Source organism: Tursiops truncatus, chromosome 2, assembly GCF_011762595.2.
Source record: "Tursiops truncatus isolate mTurTru1 chromosome 2, mTurTru1.mat.Y, whole genome shotgun sequence".
Lineage (NCBI taxonomy): Eukaryota > Metazoa > Chordata > Mammalia > Artiodactyla > Delphinidae > Tursiops > Tursiops truncatus.
In genome coordinates, this window is record NC_047035.1 from 111,083,503 (window position 1) to 111,110,433 (window position 26,931).

General features: G+C 36.7%; 1 protein-coding gene across 3 annotated transcripts in view; it reads left to right on the forward strand.

Moving 5' to 3' along the window:
• The window catches only part of GLCE (glucuronic acid epimerase), a 129,120-nt gene that overhangs the window by 95,752 nt on the left and 6,437 nt on the right, over positions 1-26,931 (forward strand). For 2 of the 3 annotated variants that reach the window (XM_019948938.3, XM_019948931.3), the window contains exons 2-3: positions 18,675-19,270; positions 23,080-23,325. In XM_019948938.3, the coding sequence (XP_019804497.1) occupies positions 18,688-19,270; positions 23,080-23,325 (829 nt within the window). In that variant the 5' untranslated portion in view covers positions 18,675-18,687. Of the gene's footprint in view, positions 1-4,026; positions 4,055-18,674; positions 19,271-23,079; positions 23,326-26,931 lie in introns of all 3 variants that reach the window. The other variant, XM_033851899.2, reaches the window with a different exon arrangement.

Below are 26,931 nucleotides of genomic sequence, written 5' to 3' on the forward strand. Positions count from 1 at the left end.
CTTCCTGGACCAGGGCTTGAACCCATGTCCCCTGCATTGGCAGGCGGATTCACAGCCACCTCACCACCAGGGAAGCCCTGTACTGTTTCTTGATCGCTGTTCTTATCAACTTTTCTGAGATGATAAAAATTACAGAAGCTTAGAGGAAGGTGTTCTTTTCAGGGGACACATGTACTTCTCTTTTTTTGAGATTGCTTATTTGAGAAAATGTTACTATACCATATAATAGATATTTAACAAATATGTGGTGATTAAATGGACTGATACAGGTAGAGAGATGAAGATTACTCTTTATTGACATAAAAAGAGAAACACCACTTCATCCATAGACATTTTCCTTTGTTTGCCTACTATGTGGTAGGAACCAAATTGTTCAGTTAATCTTATGACTACTTTATGAAGTAGAAGGTATTATCTCAGCTTTACAGCAGAGAAAATTTAGATTTGGAAAGCTTACCTAACTACTCCAGCATTGTCTAGCTTACCAGTATTCAAATTTAGGCCTATCCCATATATGACAAGCCCACAGCAAACATCATCCTCAATGGTGAAAAACTGAAAGCATTTCCACTAAGATCAGGAACAAGACAAGGTTGCCCACTCTCACCACTCTTATTCAACATAGTTTTGGAAGTCTAGCCACAGCAATCAGAGAAGAAAAGGAAATAAAAGGAATCCAAATCGGAAAAGAAGAAGTAAAGCTGTCACTGTTTGCAGATGACATGATACTATACATAGAGATTCCTAAAGATGCTACTACAAAACTACTAGAGCTAATCAATGAATTTGGTAAAGTAACAGGATACAAAATTAATGCACAGAAATCTCTGGCATTCCTATATACTAATGATGACAAATCTGAAAGTGAAATCAAGAAAACACTTCCATTTACCATTGCAAGAAAAAGAATAAAATATCTAGGAATAAACCTACCTAAGGAGACAAAAGACCTGTATGCAGAAAATTATAAGACACTGATGAAAGAAATTAAAGATGATACAAATAGATGGAGAGATATACCATGTTCTTGGATTGGAAGAATCAACATTGTGAACATGACTCTAATACCCAAAGCAATCTATAGATTCAACGCAATCCCTATCAAACTACCACTGGCATTTTTCACAGAACTAGAACAAAAAATTTCGCAATTTGTATGGAAACACAAAAGACCCCGAATAGCCAAAGCAATCTTGAGAACGAAAAACGGAGCTGGAGGAATCAGGTTCCCTGACTTCAGACTATACTACAAAGCTACAGTAATCAAGACAGTATGGTACTGGCACAAAAACAGAAAGATAGATCAATGGAACAGGATAGAAAGCCCAGAGATAAACCCACACACATATGGACACCTTATCTTTGATAAGGTGGCAGGAATGTACAGTGGAGAAAGGACAGCCTCTTCAATAAGTGATGCTCGGAAAACTGGACAGGTACATGTAAAAGTATGAGATTAGATCACTCCCTAACACCATACACAAAAATAAGCTCAAAATGGATTAAAGACCTAAATGTAAGGCCAGAAACTATCAAACTCTTAGAGGAAAACATAGGCAGAACACTCTATGACATAAATCACAGCAAGATCCTTTCTGACCCACCTCCTAGAGTAATGGAAATAAAAACAAAAATAAACAAATGGGACCTAATGAAATTTCAAAGCTTTTGCACAGCAAAGGAAACCATAAACAAGACCAAAAGACAGCCCTCAGAATGGGAGAAAATATTTGCAAATGAAGCAACCGACAAAGGATTAATTTCCAAAATTTACAAGCAGCTCATGCAGCTCAATAACAAAAAAACAAACAACCCAATCCAAAAATGGGCAGAAGACCTAAATAGACATTTCTCCAAAGAAGATATACAGACTGCCAACAAACACACAAAAGAATGCTCAACATCATTAATCATTAGAGAAATGCAAATCAAAACTACAGTGAGATATCATCTCACACCAGTGAGAATGGCCATCATCAAAAAATCTAGAAACAATAAATGCTGGAGAGGGTGTGGAGAAAAGGGAACACTCTTGCACTGCTGGTGGGAATGTGAATTGGTTCAGCCACTATGGAGAACAGTATGGAGGTTCCTTAAAAAGCTACAAATAGAACTACCATATGACCCAGCAATCCCACTACTGGGCATATACCCTGAGAAAACCAAAATTCAAAAAGAGTCATGTACCAAAATGTTCATTGCAGCTCTATTTACAATAGCCCGGAGATGGAAACAACCTAAGTGTCCATCATCAGATGAATGGATAAAGAAGATGTGGCACATATATACAATGGAATATTACTCAGCCATAAAAAGAAACGAAATTGAGCTATTTGTAATGAGGTGGATAGACCTAGAGTCTGTCATACAGAGTGAAGTAAGTCAGAAAGAAAAAGACAAATACCATATGCTAACACATATATATGGAATTTAAGAAAAAAAATGTCATGAAGAACCTAGGGGTAAGGCAGGAATAAAGACGCAGACCTCCTAGAGAACGGACTTGAGGTTATGGGGAGGGGGAAGGGTGAGCTGGGACAGGGCGAGAGAGAGTCATGGACGTATACACACTAACAAACGTAGTAAGGTAGATAGCTAGTTGGAAGCAGCCGCATGGCACAGGGATATTGGCTTGGTGCTTTGTGACAGCCTGGAGGGGTGGGATAGGGAGGGTGGGAGGGAGGGAGACGCAAGAGGGAAGAGATATGGGAACATGTGTGTGTGTATAGCTGATTCACTTTGTTATAAAGCAGAAACTAACACACCATTGTAAAGCAATTATACCCCAATAAAGATGTTAAAAAAAAAAAAAAAAGAGTCATGTACCAAAATGTTCATTGCAGCTCTATTTACAATAGCCCAGAGATGGAAACAACCTAAGTGCCCATCATCGGATGAATGGATAAAGAAGATGTGGCACCTGTATACAATGGAATATTACTCAGCCATAAAAAGAAACGAAATTGAGCTATTTGTAATGAGGTGGATAGACCTAGAGTCTGTCATTCAGAGTGAAGTAAGTCAGAAAGAAAAAGACAAATACCGTATGCTAACACATATATATGGAATTTAAGAAAAAAAAATGTCATGAAGAACCTAGGGGTAAGGCAGGAATAAAGACGCAGACCTCCTAGAGAACGGACTTGAGGATATGGGGAGGGGGAAGGGTGAGCTGTGACAGGGCGAGAGAGAGTCATGGACATATATACACTACCAAACGTAAAATAGATAGCTAGTGGAAGCAGCCGCATAGCACAGGGAGATCAGCTCGGTGCTTTGTGACCACCTAGAGGGGTGGAATAGGGAGGGTGGGAGGGAGGGAGACGCAAGAGGGAAGAGATAGGGGAACATATGTATATGTATAACTGATTCACTTTGTTATAAAGCAGAAACTAACACACCATTGTAAAGCAATTATACCCCAATAAAGATGTTAAAAAAAAATTAGGCCTATCAGGCTCAAAATTATAGAATTTTTCTAAAATATACTATCTCTTTTTGCTTATTTGACCTATTTTATTAGTTTCTTCTATATTTTCATAGCATTTATTGCTCAAAAAAACCAATGGCAATGCATTTATTCTTGACTAATTTTACAAGTTGTTTTAAAAGTCAGATTTATTGAGGTATAATTTACATACAATAAAATGCACCCCTTTTGAATATTTGTTTATTTATTTATTTATCTATCTGTGGCTGCTCCGCATGCTTCTTAGTTGCAGCATGCAGTGTGCGGACTCTTAGTTGCAGCATGCATGTGGGATCTCGTTCCCTGACCAGGGGTCGAACCCGGGCCCCCTGCATTGGGAGCGCAGAGTCTTACCCACTGAACCACCAGGGAAGTCCCTAAAATGCACCCCTTTTAAAGTGTACAGTTAGATGAGTTGACAGATATATATACTCATGTATATATAACAATCAAAATCTAGAACATTTCCATTACTCCCCAAAAGTCCCTCATGCCCCTTTATAGTCATTCCCTTTCTGCCACTACTGATCTTTTACCCCTATAACTTTTTTTTCCAGAATGTCATATAAATTGAATCATAAGTGGGTAAGTAACCTTTTGTGTCTGGCTTCTTACTCTTAGCAAATGCTTTTAAGGTTCATCCATGTTGCTGCCGATATCAGGTATCAGTTTATTGCTGAGTTGTATTCCATTGTATAGATGAACCACAGTTTATTTGCCCAGTCATCAGTTGATGAACATTTGGTTTGTTTCCAGTTGGGGATTATTGTGAATAAACTGCTATACATTCATGTATATAACCTTTTTAGTTTTAGAATATCTGGGTTAATATGGCATTATCTTGAGGACATGGCATTCTGTTGAGTGACTAGTTCATGGATTCCTTAGTCTTAAATAATCTAAAATATGAGCCCTCTATTAGCAATTGGGAATGAAGAAACTTGTTGACTATTTTCAATGAAAATTTGGAGGGTAGTATGTGACATTTGGGACATACTTTTTTTGTTGTTTAATTTAGCATGCTGTAGTAGTAGAAAGATAAATAATACAAAGTGGAGTACAATGAAAATGTAGTGTAATGGCAAACACTGGACTAAGAGTTTAAAAATTGGGTTCTAGTCATTTAATCTGGTTTCAATCTCCAGTTTTATCTCTTATTAAACTTCTAATTTGTGACTTTGAGCAAATTAGTAACATCTCTGCAAGAAAAATGGGGCTAACATTTCCACATTTTTAAGTATATACATTATCTCATTTAGTCCTAAAGATCACCATATGAGGTACCTATGAGGTATATAGTACTAGTCGTATTTTACTGGTGAGTAAACTGTGATTCACAGAAGTGAAGCAACTGGCAATGGTGGTTGAGTCAACATTTGACTCCTTACAGTTTCCTTCTGGAAAATGGAGATAATACTCACTTTGTAGTTAATGAGAATCAAATGTGATTATATTAATAAGACACAAAACTGCTAGTCTCTTGCTTTCCCTGCCCCCCCACTTTTAAGTTGAAGTATAGTTGATTTACAGTGTTGTGTTTCTGGTGTACAGCAAGGTGATTCACTTATACATATGTATAGATTCTTTTCCATTATGGTTTATTACATGATATTGAATATATTTCCCTGTGATATACAGTAGGACTTTGTTGTTTATTTATTTTATATATAGTAGTTTGTATGTTCTCCTTCCCTTTTTATAAAGGTCTCCCTTTCCTTGTCTCCTGCCCAGCTATTCTGTTATTTATTAAGAGAAGTTAAAATGTGGGCGCTAACCTTACCATGTTTTTTCTTTTAATTGCAAAAGATTATACAATGTCAGCAGGCTGGTATATTAGATTTTTCTTTTTATCGTAAACATTAGAAAAACACCAAGTTGACTAGCAAATAGAATTTCACCATATAGTCTAACAACCTGACAGATTGTTCTCACGTGATTCCTGTTAGCACGTTCTCCAATCATTTTTTCCAATGTGATGCTTTCTGCATTGCTTTATGCAGTAGCTCAAAACTGGATTCTACTACTTCTGTGTCAACAGTCAGCCCAGTAATTACTCATATTTGAAAATCAGCTTGGGCACTGATTTCTTCCACATACAGCTTCTTCTGCATGGCCAAGACTCTTATCTTTATGCCCTATGATTGTTTAAAATTACTGTAAGCAAGCAACTTGATGAACCTTTCCCCTTCTGTCATTCCTGTTTTGCAGGATTGCACCAATCTTGATAAAAACTTTTTATTTTTTATAAAATAAAAAATATTCTGTAGAACCTCTTAGGATAGTTCTACCAATTTGTGCTGTAAAGTCCTCCTGTGCATGAGCCATGAAGAGTAAACACATCATTAGGTTTTCTTTCTCTTGGCTTTCTTAATGGGGGGAGAAATCTTACACAGCTGAAGAAGCCTGGGATTCCTTTCTGAACTGATATATTTACATAGCATATGCTTAGTTTGACACTTGCTTAGAAGAAGCAGAGAGCTTTTTTAGTTAAGTACTGTATAATACTTCAAAGAACATTTTAGCTACACTGTAGCTGTTCAGCTTTTCTGGATGCAAAGCTGCTCTCTGCTCTTTAAAAAACATTCCTATCCTAGTTCTTTATATTATTGCTTTCAGTGCTAGAGAGAATTAAGCTGAATACAGTTGGAAGCTCTTTTCAGAAACAAATTTTAGTTTCAGAAGCTGCTGCATAATGCTAGTAGTTTAAAATGTCTGCAGAAACCAAGGGCAACTCATTCTGCTCTTACCTAGTTGGTGAGAAAACAAATAGTGATTTGGAGCCAGATAATATGCTGTTGTGGTCTGATATAAAGAACCTACACTTGGAAGCCAGAGAAATCTAGGTTTAAATCCCATTATGTGGTTGCTACCAATTTTTCTTCAGCAGAGTTAAATTTTCTTCAGCACTGTTTCCTCAACTGTATGGCAGTGAGGGTTTGATTTCAGTAACTCAGTGTATGTATAGCACCTGGCAGATGGTAAGACATTCTAAATATTTCCTTTGCCTGTAATCTTTCCCCTACACCCTCAAAAAAAGAATAACTTCCTTTATCACTCAAATGTGACTTCTTGTTGTTGTTGCTAACCTAAATATGTCTCCTGAAGGTTTGAGATAGATGAAGATAGCAGAGTTGACGTACTCATGGAGTGCTGGTAATGATTTTCAGCACAAACTCTGGACTATGGGAAGACTAGGTTAGTTTGAAAATGTACATGGCTATAAACTGACTAGATACAGACCTCCTGCGTGACTAACGCACATTCCAATTTAATATTTATGGAGTACCTACTACAGTGGTTATGGATAAGACATTCGACTGAGAGATGTGCCCGTTTGCCCTCTGTCTTTCCTCTTCTTTCTGGACTACAGCACAGACATGATGGCTGAAGCTTCAGTAACTTTCTGGGCCGTAGTGTGATGTAGAAAGATAGAAAGTGCCCAGGTCCTTGACCATGTAGCTGTATAATAGCTCTAGACTGCCTAATTCTGGGTTTCTTTTGCATAAGTGAAAAATATCAATGGGTGGAACATATAAGGGTTTGTTTCTGGTGTCTGTTACTAGCAGCAGAACCTAATCCAAACTGATTCAGATAGCAGTCTGGATACAGGCATCTGACTCCTTCTCAACCCACCTCTAGTCACCACTAAAATATCTAAAAATAGTACCCCAGCACTTAAACATAAAAGAGGCATGTTCATATACCTGAAATATAGAAATGTCAAGAAATTTCTATTAGAAATAACCTAGATATTCCCACTGAAAGCAACTAGAGCTCTTTGAAGAATGGCTGTTTCAGGTCTTTGGTAGAAACTGTACGTGATGAACCTGGGATACCTTTTCTTAGAAGAAAACTCTCAGAAACTACTTGGGTTGTGTCAAAAGGACTTAGGAATCAACTTGAAGAGATTTGCACTGGCTAAAGATGGGATAATTTGAGCATCAAGAAGTAGTAACTCAGGGTATATGCCCAGTAGTGGGATTGCTGGGTCGTATGGTAGTTCTATTTTTAGTTTTTTAAGGAACCTGCATACTGTTCTCCATAGTGGCTGTATCAATTTACATTCCCAGCAACAGTGCCAGAGTGTTCCCTTTTCTCCACACCCTCTCCAGCATTTATTGCTTCTAGATTTTTTGATGATGGCCATTCTGACTGGTGTGAGATGATATCTCATTGTAGTTTTGATTTGCATTTCTCTAATGATTAATGATGTTGAGCATTCTTTCATGTGTTTGTTGGCAATCTATATATCTTCTTTGGAGAAATGTCTATTTAGGTCTTCTGCCCATTTTTGGATTGGGTTGTTTGTTTTTTTGTTATTGAGCTGCATGAGCTGCTTGTACCAAAATGTTCATTGCAACTCTATTTACAATAGCCAGGACATGGAAGCAACCTAAGTGTCCATCATCGGATGAATGGATAAAGAAGATGTGGCACATATATACAATGGAATATTACTCATCCATAAAAAGAAACGAAATTGAGATAGTTGTAGTGAGGTGGATGGACCTAGAGTCTGTCATACAGAGTGAAGTAAGTCAGAAATAGAAAAACAAATACCGTATGCTAACACATATATATGGAATCTAAGAAAAAAAAAAGGTCATGAAGAACCTAGGGGTAAGATGGGAATAAAGACACAGACCTACTAGAGAATGGACTTGAGGATATGGGGAAGGGGAAGGGGAAGCTGTGACAAAGTGAGAGAGTGGCATGGACATATATACACTACCAAACGAAAAATAGATAGCTAGTGGGAAGCAGCCACATAGCACAGGGAGATCAGCTCGGTGCTTTGTGACCACCTAGAGGGGTGGGATAGGGAGGGTGGGAGGGAGGGAGACGCAAGAGGGAAGAGATAGGGGAACATATGTATAACTGATTCACTTTGTTATAAAGCAGAAACTAACACACCATTGTAAAGCAATTATACTCCAATAAAGATGTTAAAAAAAAAAAGAAAAAGTAGTAACTGTGGTGGATTGAAACACATCAAGTATGTTTAAAATTAATGAATTCAGATGTTACTTTTAAAAAGTCATTGTTTATTTTTGGAGTTTATTAGGGAGTCAATTCATTATTTCAAAAATTGGTAAAGGAAAGATTCAAGCATTAATTCTGGCTTTCCTGTACAAACTGTATAGGGATAACCAAATAGCTGCTATGGGCAAGATTTTCTTTAACAGAAATATTTCAGCTACTACATTAAGAAAGGCTGATAGAATTATAATATCACCATTTTGCAGCCCCCCTCATGAAAGAATTATCAGTGGTTTCTAAAACCATTTGATGGATTGCTAATGCAGAACTTTATAATGACTAGATCAGGCTGACAACACCTGAACATACAGATTAATCCTAACAGGAAAAAAAAAAAAAAGAGACTACCAGACATATATTTCCTGATGAAAGTTCACACCTCTACCATAAAGTATTCTTGCTGAAAAATCAAACCCTACTTTTGTCAAGCTGTGGAATCAGCTACTGGTTTATAGGAAGTACGCAGGGATGGAATCAGAGTTAATACATTGCAGCCACTAAAAGAGAGGAAGGTAGCACTCAATACGAGGCAAAAGCATACTCTTGGTATAACAGGTTACTTCAATAACAAGGAAATTTTAGAAATTGGTTTTTATGCTTGGAAATTTAAAAAATTGTGGAGTCTTTGGATTAAGACATGGAAAATGAGTTTACAAGACAGTAGACTGAGGTGAATAGGAGAAAATATTTGCAAATCATATATCTGATAAGGGATTAAAATCCAGAATATATAGAGAACTCCTAAAACTCAACAATAAAAAAAAAAATTGGAAAATGGGGGACTTCCTGGTGGTCCCTGGTGGCTAAGGCTCTGCGCTGGCTTCCACTGCAGGGGGTGTGCGTCTGATCCCTGGTTGGGTAATTAGAATCCTGCATGCCAGCACAGCCCAGCTTAAAAAAAAAAAAGAAGCCAAAGATGGGCAAGGGACTTGAATAAACATTTCTTCAAAGAAGATATACAAATAGCCAATAAGCACATGAAAAGATGCCCAACATCACTAATCATTAGGGAAATGCAAATCAAAACTACAATGAGATGCTCACACACATTAGGATGGTTTTATTTAAAAAAATAAAATAAAAAATCACAAGTGTTGGCGAGGATGTGGAGAAATTAGAACCCTGTGCACTTTTGGTGAGGTTGTTAATATGTTACAATCTCTGTGGAAAACAGTATGGAGATTCCTGAAAAACTTAAAAATGGACTTTCCATATGATCCAGCAATTCCATTTTGGGATTTATGTCCAAAAGAAATGAAAACAGGGTCTCAAAAAGATATTTGTACACCCATGTTCATAGTAGCATTATTCACAGCAGCAACCAAAGTGCCCATCAACTGATGAATGAATAAGCAAAATGTGGTATATACCTATAATGAAATATTATTCGGCCTTAAAAAGGAAGGAAATTTGACATATGCTACAACATGGATGAAACTTGGGTTCATTATGCTAAGTGAAATAGGTCAGTCACAAAAAGACAAATACTATATGATTCCACTTATATGAGATACTTAGACTAGTCAAAATCATAGATGCAGAAAGTGTGGTTGCCAGGGGCTGGTGGGGAGAGAGGAATAGGGAAATGTTATTGTTTAATGGGTATGAGTTTCAGTTTTACAAGATGGGAAGAGTTATGGTGATGAATGGTAGTGATGGCCACACAACATTGTGAATGTATGTGATACCACATAACTGTACACTTAAAAATGGCTAAGATAGTAAATTTTATGTTACCTGCATTTTACCACCCAAGAAAAAAAATTGGAAAAAAAAATGTGCACTTCCACACTCTGGACTAATAGAAGACACCAGATGGTCTCAGGTTTCCTTGCAAATAGAGCACAGACAGAACCACAAGTATACCTTCCCCTAACTCCTGAGTTCTAATTTGAGTTTTTATTTATACAATTAACATATTCTTCATTAGATGGTTCTTCTTCTAAAAAATTTTTTTATTGAAGTATAGTTGATTTATAATGTGTTAATTGCTGCTGTATACATGGTTCTCCTTTATCTCTATAGTTTGAAGTTTTTCGTTTTTGTTTTGTTTTTTCCTTTCATGATGATGGAAATGTTTATAAGAGAATGGAGGCAGAAGTATTGGTTTAAGTTGCTTCTAAGCAGATTTGTGTTGAGTAACGGAGCAGATAAATTTGAGCTTTGATGTCTTGGGTAATTTTCATTCTGAGAGTTATTACAAATAATCTATATCAAAGATTCTGTGTTCTTATCAGAAATTAAGCTAAGTAGAAAAAAAAAGGTAAAGCATTTATATTCTGGGTTTTTCTTTGTTTCTCTTTTCTTCCCCCCCCCACACAGCTAATAAAAATGCAATCATGGAATAAAAAATTTTTATCTTAAGATTTCTACTTTCTTATACCTGAACTAATGTTAGTTACTAATTTTAGTTTAGTAATTAGTCCTTATACTAATGTTAGTTACTCTTATAAATACTGCCACTGTGGAGTTTTTAGAACACCAGTACATTATTTTCAAAGCCTCAAATTAACATGGACTGATGAAACTGTTATTAAGCTCCATTTTTATCTCTGGAGAAAGGTTTTGCTTCAACAAGCTATCCCAGAACATCATTATAATTATTGGCAGAATGAAGCGTTGTAATGAATTTGTAAGCTGTTGCTAGATTTGTAGGGCCAATGGGAATCCTATTTTCAAGAGCTTAATTATTCTAATCCACCTGCAGACCAGGTACTGGGCTATGTATACATAAATATCATAATTATGACTTCCCTTTCTATTCTTTTCTAATAGTAACATGGTTTGTAATTATACTGTTAGATTTGAAGAAGATTCAAAAATAACAGCAGCTTCATTTAGAAATGCTAATAAGATTTTAAAATAACTAGATAACTCTTTCTAAAATTGTACTCTACCTATGTAAACTGTTGATTCAAGGTCAAAATTAGCTTTATCTAGAATAAGATCTGTTAATGTCTGAGTTCAATTCACAATCTGGTAACCTGCTATAAATTAGAGTATCTCTTGGGAAAGGGTGGTATTCAGCTTCTGAAATAAAATATATATCAGCTCAAAGATACCTTGTGAATGTTAGAGCACAGGGTTTGGAATTCAAATCTCTAGTGAACCATCAAATAATCACATGACCTAGGGTAAATTACTTAACATCACAGAGCCTCAGTTTCATCATCTGTAAAATAGAAATATAATTTTTAATCTTAAATTCTCAGCTATCTTGGCTTTGTCCTTGTCCTCTGTTTTAATGAATCTCTTGTGGGCTATTATACTTTGGTCTCTTCATCCTTAAAATGTGAATAATATAATATACTATAAACCCCCTGCTCATTTCTTTGAGATGTTTGCCTAGAAATATAATCTTATTTGAAGCATTGTGAGCCACTTGTATCAAAGATTATTTTAACTTTGTTTTTTTTTTTTAATGGACTAGCAGAATTACCTTTTCATTTTGTCCTTTATTTTCAGTAGTTGCTAGGGAATACTACTTGTTTGCATTACTGGAAGAGGCCTGACCACCAAAAGTATAGGCAGTTCTCCTTTGAGTTGGAGCTATCACAGAATACTTAAACATTTGACTGTGTAATTTAAATCTTGGTCTATCAAGCAGTAAACAGATGGAACTTTACTAACAGCAGTTCTTAAATTATAGATCCATTTTAAAGAGTTGACCAATATACAGCATCACAATCCGTATTCAATTATGTCAGTTATGTTCATTTTTATTTGGATTATGCTTTCAGAATACCCAAATATGGGAAAGGAAACAAAATTGTCTCTTTCAAATGTCTGTTATTTTTTAAAATTGCATGTTTAACAGTGTTCATTCAATAAATATTTATTGAATGCCTACTTGAACCAGGCACATTTCTAGGCATTGGGGATGCAGCAATGACCAGGAGAAGCAAAATCTCAACCCTTGTGGAACTTACATTCTAGTGGATTGGAGAGGGCTTATAATCTGAATATGTATAATACCAAGTAGTGATAAATGCTATGAAGAAAAATAAAGCCAAGTAAGGACCTAGAGAATGATGGGGTGAGAACTGCTATTTAGGATAGGGTGGTCAGAGAGGACCTCTCTAATAAACTGACCCTTAAGCAGTGACCTGAAGAAGTAAGGGAGCAAGCCAAGTGGATATCTGGGGAAACAGGTTGCCAAGCAGAGGGAATGGCAAATGCAAACACTCTGATTTTGGAGCATGCTTGACTGTAAGTCTACTCATTCCACCTGGAAGCTTTCACTTAAAACGTTACTGTGTTTCATAACACATTCTACATAACTTTTTTTTTTTTTTTTTTTTTTACAGTTTGTGTATCATTGCGTTATTGTTTCTTATGCCCATGTTTCCTGCCAATCTGGCCTTTAGGGACAGGGATTGTGCCTTACCTGCCACATGTTAGCTGCCGAATAGATACTGATTGAACCAGTCAGTTTGATTTTCTATTGAGCAACTACTATTCCTTCTATTTACTTGCTACCAAATGATTATAAGAATATAAATTGTTAGATATATAAATAAAAAAGAGAAAATAATGGGCAAGCAGGCATTGGTCTACATTATTCAGAGGAAGGAAAAAGCCAATAATTTCTTTCACTGAAACTATTACAAATTTATTTGAAGGTTGTTCTTAACTGAAATATGACCTTCATATTTTAAAAACTCATGGTGATATCCACAGTTTTAATGTTTACTGAATTACTCAGGAAAATGAATTTGAAAACTAAGGTATCAGGAAAATTTCTTTGAATTGCACATCATTTTAGAAGAGAACAGTTTGCTCTCCCAAAGGAAAACTAAGTTATATTTTGCTTTACTTAATTTTTAACTGTTTGTGCAAAGAACTTATTCCACAGTTTCTTTATGATGTTTACTGAATGTTATTTCCTGTTGTAGATCTCTAAAGTTACTAAAACTAAATTTTATTGGATTATGTTTCTAATGAAATAAATCTTTAGGATCAGCAACACATGAGATTTCAAGGTTTTTGAATTTATTTATTTACTTTTTTTTTTTTTTTACTTTAACTTGAAAGGTTAATCTAGTTCATGGATGTAGCAAAAGCTTTAAAATAAGTAGGAAGCTTATCACCACTCAGCAGAAAACCCTGGTTTTAGCTTTTAAAGTTACTATCATTTGTACTTAGCAAAATGTCAATGCAATTTACTTTTCGAAATTTGAAAGTTTCTATAGTCAATTTTCTATAATATGAGAAACATAATAAAATTATTGTACTTACCTTTAGATAAGCCTGTTTGGTAGTTAGCACTGCATGTCAATACTCAGAGTTTTCTTTCTTTCTATCCTCCCCTCCAAAAAATGTCAGTGCCTATTTTGAAAACTAAGAATTTTAACTAAAAATTTATAATTCTTTCTTTAAATATTTTAACAAGTGACTTTGACCTTCTTAATTTTCTTTTTTTATGGTTTAAAAACATGTTAAACATATTCATGGAAAATTAGAAAATCATACTATATGTGCTGTTCTGTAACCTCCTTTTTTTCAGTTAACAACCTCCATATGTCCTTCCATCTTTCCTTCTTACCAAGCCCATAGTCAGATTTCCCAGCTTAGGACCAAGTCTCACATCTGGTTGTTATATTTCTTAAGTCTCTTTTCAAAAAGTCTAACCCAGTCTCCTTTTTCGTTTCATACCACTAATTTATTGAGGAGATGGGGCCAACTCTCCTGCAGGATGTCTCACCTTCTTGATGTACTGGTTGCATCTGCGCTTAACTTGTTCCTCTTTCCCTTGTATTTCCTGTTAATTAGAAATTAAATCATAGGGTCAGAGAGATCCAAGTTAAACATTTTTGGCTGGGATATACAATAGGTTATGTACTTTTTATTTTAACTCATCAAGAGACACAACATCTGCATGAGTCATCGTTAATGAGACTGAATTTGACCACTGAATTAGGGTGCTGACTGATCCCTTCTTTGTAGAGTTTCACCTTTTTCTCCTTGTGACTAGGAAATAATGTATTTGGTGTTACTTTGCACAGTATGAATCACTAAATCCCTGTCAAACATATGCCTGAATATAACACTTGGCTAAATTAGTAATTTCATGAGGAATTGCATAATAATTTTCAGATTTTAATTTTTTTCTTCTACATTATTAGCCACCCTTTTTCTGTAAAATAGAATTCTTTGTCATCTGAGGCTATTGGTGTGTTCTCCTGCAAAGATAGATAAATAAATTCTTTGATTTAGTTACCAGTTTTCGTCAGAAGATGATTTAAGTATTTTTTCTGGCTATCTCCTTTTTTGAATATCATTATAGACTCATAGATCTTTATTGATTTAGTGTGTTTCAGTCAACATCAGTCATAATTCTCACAGCTTTGACTTAATCGGGAAAGGGACCTTTCAGATTGATGTCTCTAAGAAGCCCTGATTGCTTTTATAATTTTTTATCCTGATTGCTTTTAGTAAGGAATGGTATCAGCTACAAAATCTGGACATAAAGGTTATTGAAAGTTTTTAATTTTGACTTTTCTTTATTTTCCCATCACATGCCTCATCATAATGGTAGCCTACTAGTTCCATAGCAGGTTTACTCTCTTTTGGGTCATGGAGGAAGGGCACGTCTCAAAGGTGGGACAAAAGCTTTATATTTCTGTTTTAACTGCTCTAAATGTTAGTATAGCTGACGGATGATTCAAATGTTGGCACATAAATGTTTTTAATGGAGGGCTTTTTTTGTTTGTTTGTTTAAACATCACTTAGGGGCTTCCTTGGTGGTGCAGTGGTTAAGAATCCGCCTGCCAATGCAGGGGACACGGGTTCGAGCCCTGCTCCGGGAAGATCCCACATGCCACGGAGCAACTAAGCCCGTGTGCCACAACTACTGAGCCTACGCTCTAGAGCCCGCGAGCCACAACTACTGAGCCCAAGCACCACAACTACTGAAGCCTGCGTGCCTAGAGCCCATGCTCTGCAACAAGAGAAGCCACCCAATGAGAAGCCCATGCACCACAATGAAGAGTAGCCTCTGCTCACCACAACTAGAGAAAAACCTGTGCGCAGCAGCAAAGACCCAACACAGTCAAAAATAAAAATAAATAAATAAAATTAAAACAAAGAACATCACTTAGTATTATCCGTTTGCCCATGCTACTATATAAGGAAATCCTCAATTTATAAATATGTGACTTCTGAAGGTTTGCTTGTACCACACTTCTTTTTTTAGCGTTCAACACATTTTCTCATAGTAATAATGCAGATGATGAAATATATTATTGGATTCCAGCTCTTACAATCTGTGTATGATTTCCAAGATGTACCAGACCCATATCTTTGCCTCCCTTCCCTCCTGATGCCCCACTGAAATAAAATATATAGAAATAAGAAATGAAGATGCCAATAACAGTAAATAGGAAGATTACCATAGGGTGATAATTAAACAGATTTCCGGATCTCTGTTCCAGTACTAGAAGGCACAGCTGTACCCTCTCCTTCCTTCCCCTTATCTCTCTCACCCCTGCACTTGAACTATAGATAGCTGGCGTGAACCCCAGCCAAAACACCAGCCAGATTTTCTTTAGAGAAATTGGGAAAAGCTAAGGCTTCTAGAGTACGAGTTATGTCCCCAGGACAAAAGAAAAAGTCATCTTCATTCTGGTATTTAGAGGGCCTGCTGGCTACCCACCCACACACCCTAAAGGAACACTGTCACTCCGCCTGTACCCAACCCACACAGAGCCCCTCTCAGAACAATCTAGCCCAAAAGCAGACCATCTTCACAATAACAGAGGAAATCTGTGTTAGCTAATGAGTCATTCAAGCCTAAAGATGAATGAGTAAACAAAGATCACAGGCGTATGAGGAAAGCTAACACCATGAAAGAGACTAAAATAACCAGAAAAATGACCACCAAAGAAAACAGATAATCAGAGAGAACTTTGCAAAAACAGAACCCTAACATACTCAGAGCTGCAAGAAGATACTACATCCATTAAACAAGAATAAGAGAACACAAGGTTTCAGGTGGAAAGGGCACACCAAGTGCTGAAATAGTGAATCAAATATCATACTGTTAACACATTCTCACAAAACTGCAGAATTCCTAGGGTAAACACAAGACTCAGAGGGAAGTCATGTACAAAATGGCAAGTATCAGACTGAAGTCAAACCTCTCATCAGTAGCCCGTAATGCTTTAAGAAAGTAAAACATTGCCTACAGCATTTAGAAAGAAAATAATATGCAGCCCAAGGATTCTATATCCTGCCAAACTATTCATCAAAGGTGAGAGCAGAATAAAGTTGCTTTCAGACATGCAAGGACTCAGGGTTTACCTCCTCTTGGAATTAAAAGAAATGAGCTTTTAATTGAAAAACACCATCAGCTTTCTTGAAAAACAGAAAATCATTGTGTAATTTTTCATTAAACGTTTTCATTTTACGGTTTGATTTTTTTAAATCTCATTGCTGCCAGAAGGGTTTATTGAGAGGAAAAGGGGGAAGAAGGATTACAACCATAAAATAAGTAGTTTTGGATTTACACCATAAAATAAATTACAGAGCTACTGTAGCAAGCAGCAGTAAGTCTACTCTCTTTACTCTCAGTGGGCAGAGATATTCCATATGTTGCACATGTAACTAACCCATAATTTTCCATGTTTCCCAGTGACCCCAGCAACAGGCATTCCAGGACTACCTACAGTACAATCACAACTGGTTGGTACACCACATGGCCAGTAGGGGCAACAGCATCAAATTCTTCTCCCATCATGACTGGAAAGACAGGATCTGGCTTGTATTTAAAAGCGTCATTCTGACTGCTATGTTGAGAATAGACTTTGGGGTAGAATAGTAGAGCAAGGGTAAAAGCAGGGAGAGCAGGTTAGACATCACTGTAGTATTCCAAGTGAAATATGGCAGTGGCTCTGATGTGTTGGTAACTTGTGTAGTTGGTGAAAAGTGATTAGATTCTGGGTATAATTTGAAGGTAGGGACAGCAGGATTTCCTGACTTGTTGGATATGGGGTGAACAAGAAAGGAGTCAGTAATTCTGGTCTGAGCAGTAAAGGAGGAGCAGATTGAAGGGAAAGATTAGGGATTAAATTTTGAATGTTATGTTTTAGAAGCCCATTTGACCTTCAAATAAAGATGTCAGTTATTGATACTTGGATTGGCACATAGGTATATGTGCCTGCAGTTCTGAAGAAAGGTCTGGCCTGGAGATAGAATTTTGGGAAAAGTCAACATATAAATTGTATTTAAAGCCATGAGATTGGGTGAGATCACCTGGGAGTGAATAGAGATAAAGAAGAGGTCTGAGGACTGGGGCCCTAAGGCATTTCAACATTCAGGTTCAGAGAGATGAGAAGGAATGATCAGAGATGACTAGGAGGAGCATCCAGCTGGGGTATAAGGAGAACCAAGAACGCATGGTGCCCCGGGAGTCCTGGGAAGAAAGTGTTTCAGGAAGGAAAGAGTCGTTTACTATTTCATGCTGCTGAGAAGCAACATAGGGCGAGCACTAAAAATTCATTGTTGGATTTGGCAACATGGATGTCAGTGTCTACCTTGACATGACCTGTTATATTTTTTTCAAACAGCTACTCAGTCGTTAGGACAAAAATATGTATTAAGTTGTTTGAGCCCAACTACTTCACAAATGGAAGTAATAGGTTTTTGTTTGTTTGTTTGTTTGTTTGTTTGCGGTACGCGGGCCTGTCACTGTTGCAGCCTCTCCCGTTGCAGAGCACAGGCTCCGGACGCCCATGGCCCACGGGCCCAGCCGCTCCGCGGCATGTGGTATCTTCTTGGACCGGGGCACGAACTTGTGTCCCCCGCATCAGCAGGCGGACTCTCAACCACTGCGCCACTAGGGAAGCCCAACGGGTTTTTTTTTTTTTTGACCTAGGGGCTTCATGAAAAAATTATTAAGAATCCAAGGGAGCCACAAACAGAGAAAGATTGGGAATCTTTGCTTTAGAGGATCATGCTAACTGAGCATTTTAAGAGGGGGGAAGCAACTCTTGCCTTTTCTTTGTCTCTGCTGAAAACTTTGAGTTAGTAATTTTAAATCTGATCAGATTACATGCAGTTAATAAAATTGCCCTAATGTGGTGGTTCAGTATCTTAAAAGTAAATCTTATCCTATGAAATGTCAGTAAGTACATCTTTGTGTGAATTTTTCTTCTTGCCTCCATAGGTATGGTCTGAATATGCGTTGCTTGGCAGCTCGGGTCAACTATAAGACTTTGATTGTCATCTGCGCACTCTTCACTTTGGTCACAGTACTTTTGTGGAATAAGTGTTCCAGCGACAAAGCGATCCAGTTTCCACGGCACTCGAGTAGTGGCTTCAGAGTGGATGCGTTAGAAAAAAGAGCAGCAGCATCTGAGAGCAACAACTATGTGAACCACATGGCCAAGCACTCTGAGGAGGCATTCCCTCAGGAACAGCAGAAAGCGCCTCCTGTTGTTGGAGGCTTCAATAGCAATGGGGGAAGCAAGGTGTTAGGGCTCAAATATGAAGAAATTGACTGTCTCATAAATGATGAACACACAATTAAAGGGAGACGAGAGGGGAATGAAGTCTTTCTTCCATTTACCTGGGTAGAGAAATATTTTGACGTTTACGGAAAGGTGGTTCAGTACGATGGCTATGATCGGTTTGAATTCTCTCATAGCTATTCCAAAGTCTATGCACAGAGAGCCCCTTATCACCCTGATGGTGTGTTTATGTCCTTTGAAGGCTACAATGTGGAAGTCCGAGACAGAGTCAAGTGCATAAGTGGGGTTGAAGGTTGGTATCCATCTACTCCACTGCATTTTTCTGTCCTGATTGTGTTGAGGAATAAGAGACTGTGTTAATTATATAGCAAGTACTTGCATAGCTTACTATCAAGAGACCTTTCATCACTCTGACTTAGCAGGGAGGAACACGTTAAACCTGAACTTTCTAGATGGTGTGATTTAAGGGCTACAATAAGATCATACCTGATTGAATAGGATTATGCCATTAACCTACCCCAGAAACTAAAATTATCATCAGTAAAGTCAAGGCACAGCATCTCCAGAAATTTTGCATTAAAATATACAGTTATTATCCTAATAACCTATCGTAATAGGTTATTATCATATCCTATGAGAGGAGATGGGAAAGGGAGACAGACCATCCAGTGGACCCATCAATGTACCAAGTCTTATTACCAGATTAGCCAGGTATCATCCCTGGATGGAGGTTTACAGTTCTCAGAACAAGATAATACATAATATCATTTTCTCTGAACTTCATGAACTCCTATAGTCTATTACATAATGTCTTTCATTGGCTTTAAAACCTGGGGGTTCCTTATGGGTATAATTAATACATTTTGGAATTTGTATTTCAAACCTAGGATTGATCAGAAAGCCATATTGAATTTGACTTTAAAGTATATCATTTAATCAGAGGAAAGAACTTAGTGTGTTTTAAGATTGCTTAGTTTGGGTTTTATTTCATTTTTCTCATTTTGTTATAGAAAGTGATTTTAGGGCTTCCCTGGTGGCACAGTGGTTGAGAGTCCGCCTGCCGACGCAGGGGACACGGGTTCATACCCCGGTCCAGGAAGGTCCCACATGCCGCGGAGCAGCTGGGCCCATGAGCCATGGCCACTGAGCCTGCGCATCCGGAGCCTGTGCTCCGCAACGGGAGAGGCCACAGCAGTGAGAGGCCCCCGTACCGCAAAAAATAAAAAAATAATAAAAAATAGAAAGTGATTTTAATATCTTAATATTTTAATTTTTGTAATATCTTTACTGAATGTTTAGAAGAAGGAAGGGGGTAAATTCACTTATATTCTTACCATTGAAGATAATTATTACCATTTTTATATATTCTCAGAAGGTCTTTATACCTAGGTATATGTTTTAACATAGTTATAATGATATTTATTGTGCAGTGTTCAGGAGGGTAATAGTTTTTTAGAGGCTTGAAAGATATCCATCGCCAAACCTTTTTTTTTTTCCAGTAATTTTTAAAAGTGTATAAGCTTAATAGGTGCTTAGATGCTAAAGAAAAAGTAAAAAGCAACCATAACCACTGTTAATGTTTTGATGTCTTTTCCAATCTTTTTGTTGTTTTTGTAGATACACATTTTTAAACAAATTAGAATCATGCTGTATAGTCAATTTTGTATTCTTTTTTCGTTCAACATGTTATGATTATTTCCTCTTGTTATTGAATATTTTAATCACTAATATTCGTAATAAGGACATGCCATAATAATGTATGGAACCTTTCTCTTTAGTTGGACATTTAGGTCATTTCCACTTTTTTGCCATTATACATAATGGTATAGATATTCATAGTTAATCATTTGCTGTTTTAATTGTATTCTCAGGGTAGTTCCCTAGGAAATAAATTACCATGTCAAATAGTATCAGTTAATCTATTTTACCAAACTACTTTCCAAGACAGTTGACCCTATTCATGCTTCCAATAGCAGAGTATAAGGGTGCCCCTGTCACCCAATTCCTGCCATCATGAAAGTTCATTTTTTAATCTGTTGTTTACAAAGGGATCTCATAATTTGCTTTCTGTAGCAATTAGTGAGGTCAGATATGTTTTTCATATGCTTTTAACCATTATAGAATGGGCTTGATGTTCTTTCCCCCTTTTTCAATGTGATTAATGTTGTTTTTTAGAAAAATATATTTGTGAGATCTTTTATATATATAGCAAGGGTGGTAGCACCTTGTTGCATTTGTTAAAGATATTTTCTTTAATTTGGCTGTCTTTGCATTTTATTTATGCTTTGTTAGTTTTAGAAATTTTTAGTTCTATTTATTAAACTTAGGGTTTTTTTTTTTAATTCTTCCTTTTCTGCTTAGAAAATCATTTGCCATGCCACGATCAGCTGTTCATCTGTATTTTCTCTATTAGTTTTATGGGGGGTTTTTTTACATTTAACTTTTTAGTCAAGCTAGACTGATTTATATTTTGACAAATGGTACAAGGTCAGGGCCTAATTTTAGATTTTTTTTCCCTTAACGTTTATTGAATAATCTCCTCTTTTCCCCGCTGATCAATCTTTATAGTTATACTAAAATATTTTGAAACTAGAATATGTTTCTAAATCTTTACTAGAGTATGTTTCTGGCCTACTATTCGGTTCCATTGATCAGTCTATCACTTCTTAGGCCAATTGCACATTATTGTAGTTATTACCCATCAAATGAGATCGTATAAACCTTGCTTTTATTAAGTGAAAATAATTGTTTGAATTTGAAAAAAAAAATCTACCCTTGGAGAAAGAATATTGAAGTTAAAAAGCTTATCTGTAACCTAGGTTTCTTAGCCTGTATGGTCTGTAATTCCTTAAACTATTTTGAAACTACATCAAAACACATATAGTTTTATAGGTTCCCAGTTTCTGCCATGCCCATCTGTTGCTTGTTAATTTATTTTAGGACTACAAATAGTTTATCTCTCAACACATACACCATGATGCAATAATACAGTATTCTGTACAGTGTGGTATTATTGTATTTCCCATGTAGAAAATTACTAAAATAAACACTAATGCCAAACATTTAAAAGTTTTGCTTAGAACTTTACAAGAGGTAATCCACTAATGAATTTATCAAGAATCTGTGGTTTAAATATACAACTTTAATTCATTCTTTAAAAAAAGCACTCCTTGTTCTCAAGAATTACATTTTGATCTGAAGGATATGAAAAAGAATTGCAAACTGTGTTTATACTTTAAGTTGCCTAGTCATAGCTGACTTCTTTTTATTTTATTTTATTTTATTTTATAAATTTATTTATTTATTTATTTATGGCTATGTTGGGTCTTTGTTTCTGTGTGAGGGCTTTCTCCAGTTGCAGTGAGCGGCGGCCACTCTTCATCGCGGTGCGCGGGCCTCTCACTATCGCAGCCTCTCTTGTTGCGGAGCACAGGCTCCAGACGCGCAGGCTCAGTAGTTGTGGCTCACGGGCCCAGTTGCTCCGCAGCATGTGGGATCCTCCCAGACCAGGGCTCGAACCCGTGTCCCCTGCATTGGCAGGCAGACTCTCAACCACTACGCCACCAGGGAAGCCCCCCATAGCTGGCTTCTTAAGCAAATACTTTTAACCATCAGATGATAAAGTTACTAGACCACATCTTGACACCGGAGGGAAAGATTAGTATGTAATTAACTTGACTGTTAAGTACAGATGTTAAGAAAATTTCAGGTTTAATATTCTAGAATAAAGCTGGTAACATTAACTATATGTATTTAAATTGTGTAAAACTTGAATGTATGAAACAGAATTATGAAATATGACATCTGTAGCTATGAGCAAAAGTAGCACACATTAAAAATTAGTCCTTAAAAAGATGATCCACAACATTGCATTGCTATCTGTCAACAAATAATGAATGAGAGTGAATGAGCATTTAGTTCTGTTTTTCATTTCTGGTTAATTTGGTACTTGTTTTTAGTAATTATGAAAACAGTGTAATAAGGAAGCTTAAAAGTTGCTGATAACCCTATAACTCCCCCAGAAGTAAAACAGTGAAGAGTGGTATTCAGAATAGGATTATGAATGTCTGGAGATATTTATTTTGTTTCTCTGTTTTATAGGTGTACCTCTATCTACACAATGGGGACCTCAAGGCTATTTCTACCCAATCCAGATTGCACAGTATGGGTTAAGTCATTACAGCAAGAATCTAACTGAGAAACCCCCTCACATAGAGGTATATGAAACAGCAGAAGACAGGGACAAAAATAGCAAGCCCAATGACTGGACCGTGCCAAAGGGCTGCTTTATGGCTAGTGTGGCCGATAAGTCTAGATTCACCAATGTTAAACAGTTCACTGCTCCGGGTAAGTGATGTTTTGTTTTGTTTTGTTTTGTTTAAGTGATGTGTTTTTATATGTTTGCTAATTTTATGTTGATTTATAGCACCTGATACTCCCTTAAAATTGTTTTTATGGTTTTTAAAAAACACATCAGCAGATGCTTGATATTACATATATGAAGAAACAAATAGTGTCACCCAAGTGAAATCTAAAGGATCAGCTAAAATATTTAAGGTTGTATAAGGAATATTTACTGCATGAAGAGCCAAGCCACAAGAACCAGGTTACTGCATGATGTCTTTCTCCTTCCAGGGAACCAGATCCCACAGGAATAAAGTTTCTCAGTTTATTTTAATGTTTCAGCACAGTACTCATCCTTTAATTTTTTAACTATTTTGCATTAAGGCAGAAATTTTTCTTTGTAGCGAGAGCCAGCCTTTCCTTTGCCTATTTTTTACCAGTAGCTTTTTATTTTTTCAAAGTAATATAGCATTACCAACCAGGCCTGCTTTCTATATTGACTTTTGTTAATGTACTAGATAGATTGTTTCAAACTTCATATAAAGCCATTTCATTAATAAAATCTTTTATAAAATCAAATTAACTTTATGCAACATTTCCCCTTTTTCTAAGACGGTCCCATTAATTGGGATGTAATGTATTTCTCTCCACTAATCAATATCCATGAGAATTAATGAGTTCATTACTTAAAAAGACAATGGAATAATTTTAGTTAGCACCTCAGGCTTAATTTTCTGTAGGGGGGGAATGTTGTCAAGAACAGAACTCATCCTCCCTCCCACCAACCTTGCCAGTTGGTAAATAAAAAGAGAGAAAAGGTTATAAGACCTTTTCTGTATTCTGTCCTTGTCCTTTACTGATGACTGTGTAATTCACAGACCTTGAAAACAGCAGTACAAATCTACTCATTCTAGATGGCCTTAAGTAATGGATTTATGAGTGCTTAATGCAATGCAAATAATGGGTGGTGACCTTTACTTTTTATTCTGTGAGTAAAACTTCTTTTATCCTATGGCATTCTGTGATATTCCAGTACATAGAGCATCTTTGCTTATTGTAAAGCAACAGGCTTGGCTGGGTGAGAAAGTACATGGAGATGTTTAAGAATATTTAGCTTATGATTTATAGCAGGAAATTATTAGATTAAAAAGGACATTTGATTTTGGTTGCATCTAGAGGGCTTATTTTTACACTGATTCATAATGTAGTCTGGATTAGGGTAGAAAACAGCAGCCCTCATCTCTGTCTCCTCAAGTCCTGGGAAGTTTTCTAGAACCATCTCTTGAACTCTGCCCTATTCAGAGCAATAGATTTCATTGTGCACTTTTGGGTACCCTGGTTAATACAAACAATAGGTCTCCTCATACTAAGTGAAGGGCCTTCACTTTAGCCCTTCATTCTGCAGCCAGCAACCAGAGATGAAACTACTTCCCAAGGTGGGTTTAAGCATATGGAGGAGAGAACTGTCTGTGACAGATATTCTGCCAGTGGCACACTAGCTACTCACAATTGGAACTCTCTGTTGGTAGGAGTGTGCTACCTCAGAAGGTGGTGCTTGTTTTGATATCTTGGATGTGTCTGGAGTTGCGTTTGATACAAGTATATGAAGGAGAGTTAGTTGGAGTTGTTGCTCAGAGCAAAAGAAGGAAATCAAAAAGGTGAGGCGTTTATTGAAACGTAGGAATGGGAAATGAGGCTTTTTAGATGATGTAGTCTTCTTGGGAGATAAATTCAGAGAATCACTGATGAGAAGAAATTGGAACTTGTGCATAAAAGCGTAGGCCTAAGTGAAGTAAGGCTCTGGAAGACCAGAGGCTACATGCTGTTGGTCTTTTTCCTTTTTGGCCTTGAATTTTTTTCCCTGAAAGGAAATAAGATTATCTAGAGGGAAAAACCATAACATGGATCTGCAACGTATTTTTTATTGTTTTGTTTGTTGAAGAATGTTTTTTTTCCTTCTACCTAATTTTAAAATTGAATGAATTAAAACTTTATACCTGTCCTGCTTTATTAAATTAGCTTTCCCTTTCCCAAGCACTCTCTTCACTTCATTTCCATGACCTCACTTTCTCCTCTCTGTGTAGCCATTCCTTCTGAGGCTTCTTATGAACTTCTCTTCTGCCTGACCCTTGTCTCTCTGTTCCTTGAGGTTCTGACTAAGGCCTCTTCTCACTCCACGTAGTAAACCTGTTGATTAATAACAGTTCATGTTATGTGTGAAAACATTGATTTAAAGACTATTCTTAAATGTTTATCACCCTTTGTTGCCTAAAGTACATTTATATGTACCACATATACCAAAAATAGACACTTATAGTGACTCCTGGGAATAACCGGTCAGAGAGAGGAGTCATGGATTTCAAGCGACAGGAAGCTCGAAACTTTCTATTAGTAGCTTTTTTTTTTTTACAGCTTTATTGGAGTATAATTGCTTTACAATGATGTGTTAGTTTCTGCTTTATAACAAAGTGAATCAGTTATACATATACATATGTTCCCCTATCTCTTCCCTCTTGCGTCTCCCTCCCTCCCACCCTCCCTATGCCACCCCTCTAGGTGGTCACAAAGCACCGAGCTGATCTCCCTGTGCTATGCGGCTGCTTCCCACTAGCTATCTATTTTACCTTTGGTAGTGTATATATGTCCATGCCACTCTCTCACTTTGTCACAGCTTACTCTTCCCCCTCCCTATATCCTCAAGTCCCTTCTCTAGTAGGTCTGTGTCTTTATTCCTGTCTTACCCCTGTCTATTAGTAGATTTAAAGCACAGGTCTCCAGATAGCTTAGGACTCTCCAGTAGAGCTCAAAATCTTGCCTGGTATATTTCCAAAGTGGTTGCCATAACCACAGTCATGTCCCAGTTGCTACCATTCAGACCCTTCTGAGTGACGTAGACAGGATATTTAACCTCTCTGTACATCTGTAAGATAGGAATTAAAAGACTTGTCTCATATGATTGTGGATTGATTTAAATTGGGGATTGTGACTTCTTTGTCACTTCTCCTCTGTGGCTCAATAACCCCCTCTGGTGGTGTTAAATGACATCATTCATTACTGAGTTCTTTGAACTACGTAATCTGTTATATTGAAACATAAGGTGATTGATCGAACTGTATCATTTCATTAGATTTGTATACATAAAGTGAACATTAGAATGGAATTCTGAGAAGAAAATATAATTCTTCAACTTTCTCCCATTTGGACTTCTGAAGATGGTGGTGAGAATGGATGCCATAGTTAACAGTGTTGTCTGATTAATAAGGCATTACCATAAGAATAAAAAAATAAGTAGCACTCAAGATAGCCTCTGCTGAGTATAATTTAATTTAATCTTGAGTAATTCATAAGTCAATTCAGAATCCTGCGAAACATCCTGAAACATCAAGTATGTTGTTCTGAGCATCAGATTCCATTTACTATCGATACAGGAAAATGCCAGCTAAGAGAGAGGTTGCATGTTGACATTTCCCCAGATAAAATGGATTTTTACTGTGTTAGAAATATACTTCTGACATCACTTTTTAAAAAGTCAAAGCATCATACATCTAGCAAGATGTTCTCATTCTCAGTACAACTTCCATAATTGTTTATTCCATCAAATGAAGTAAT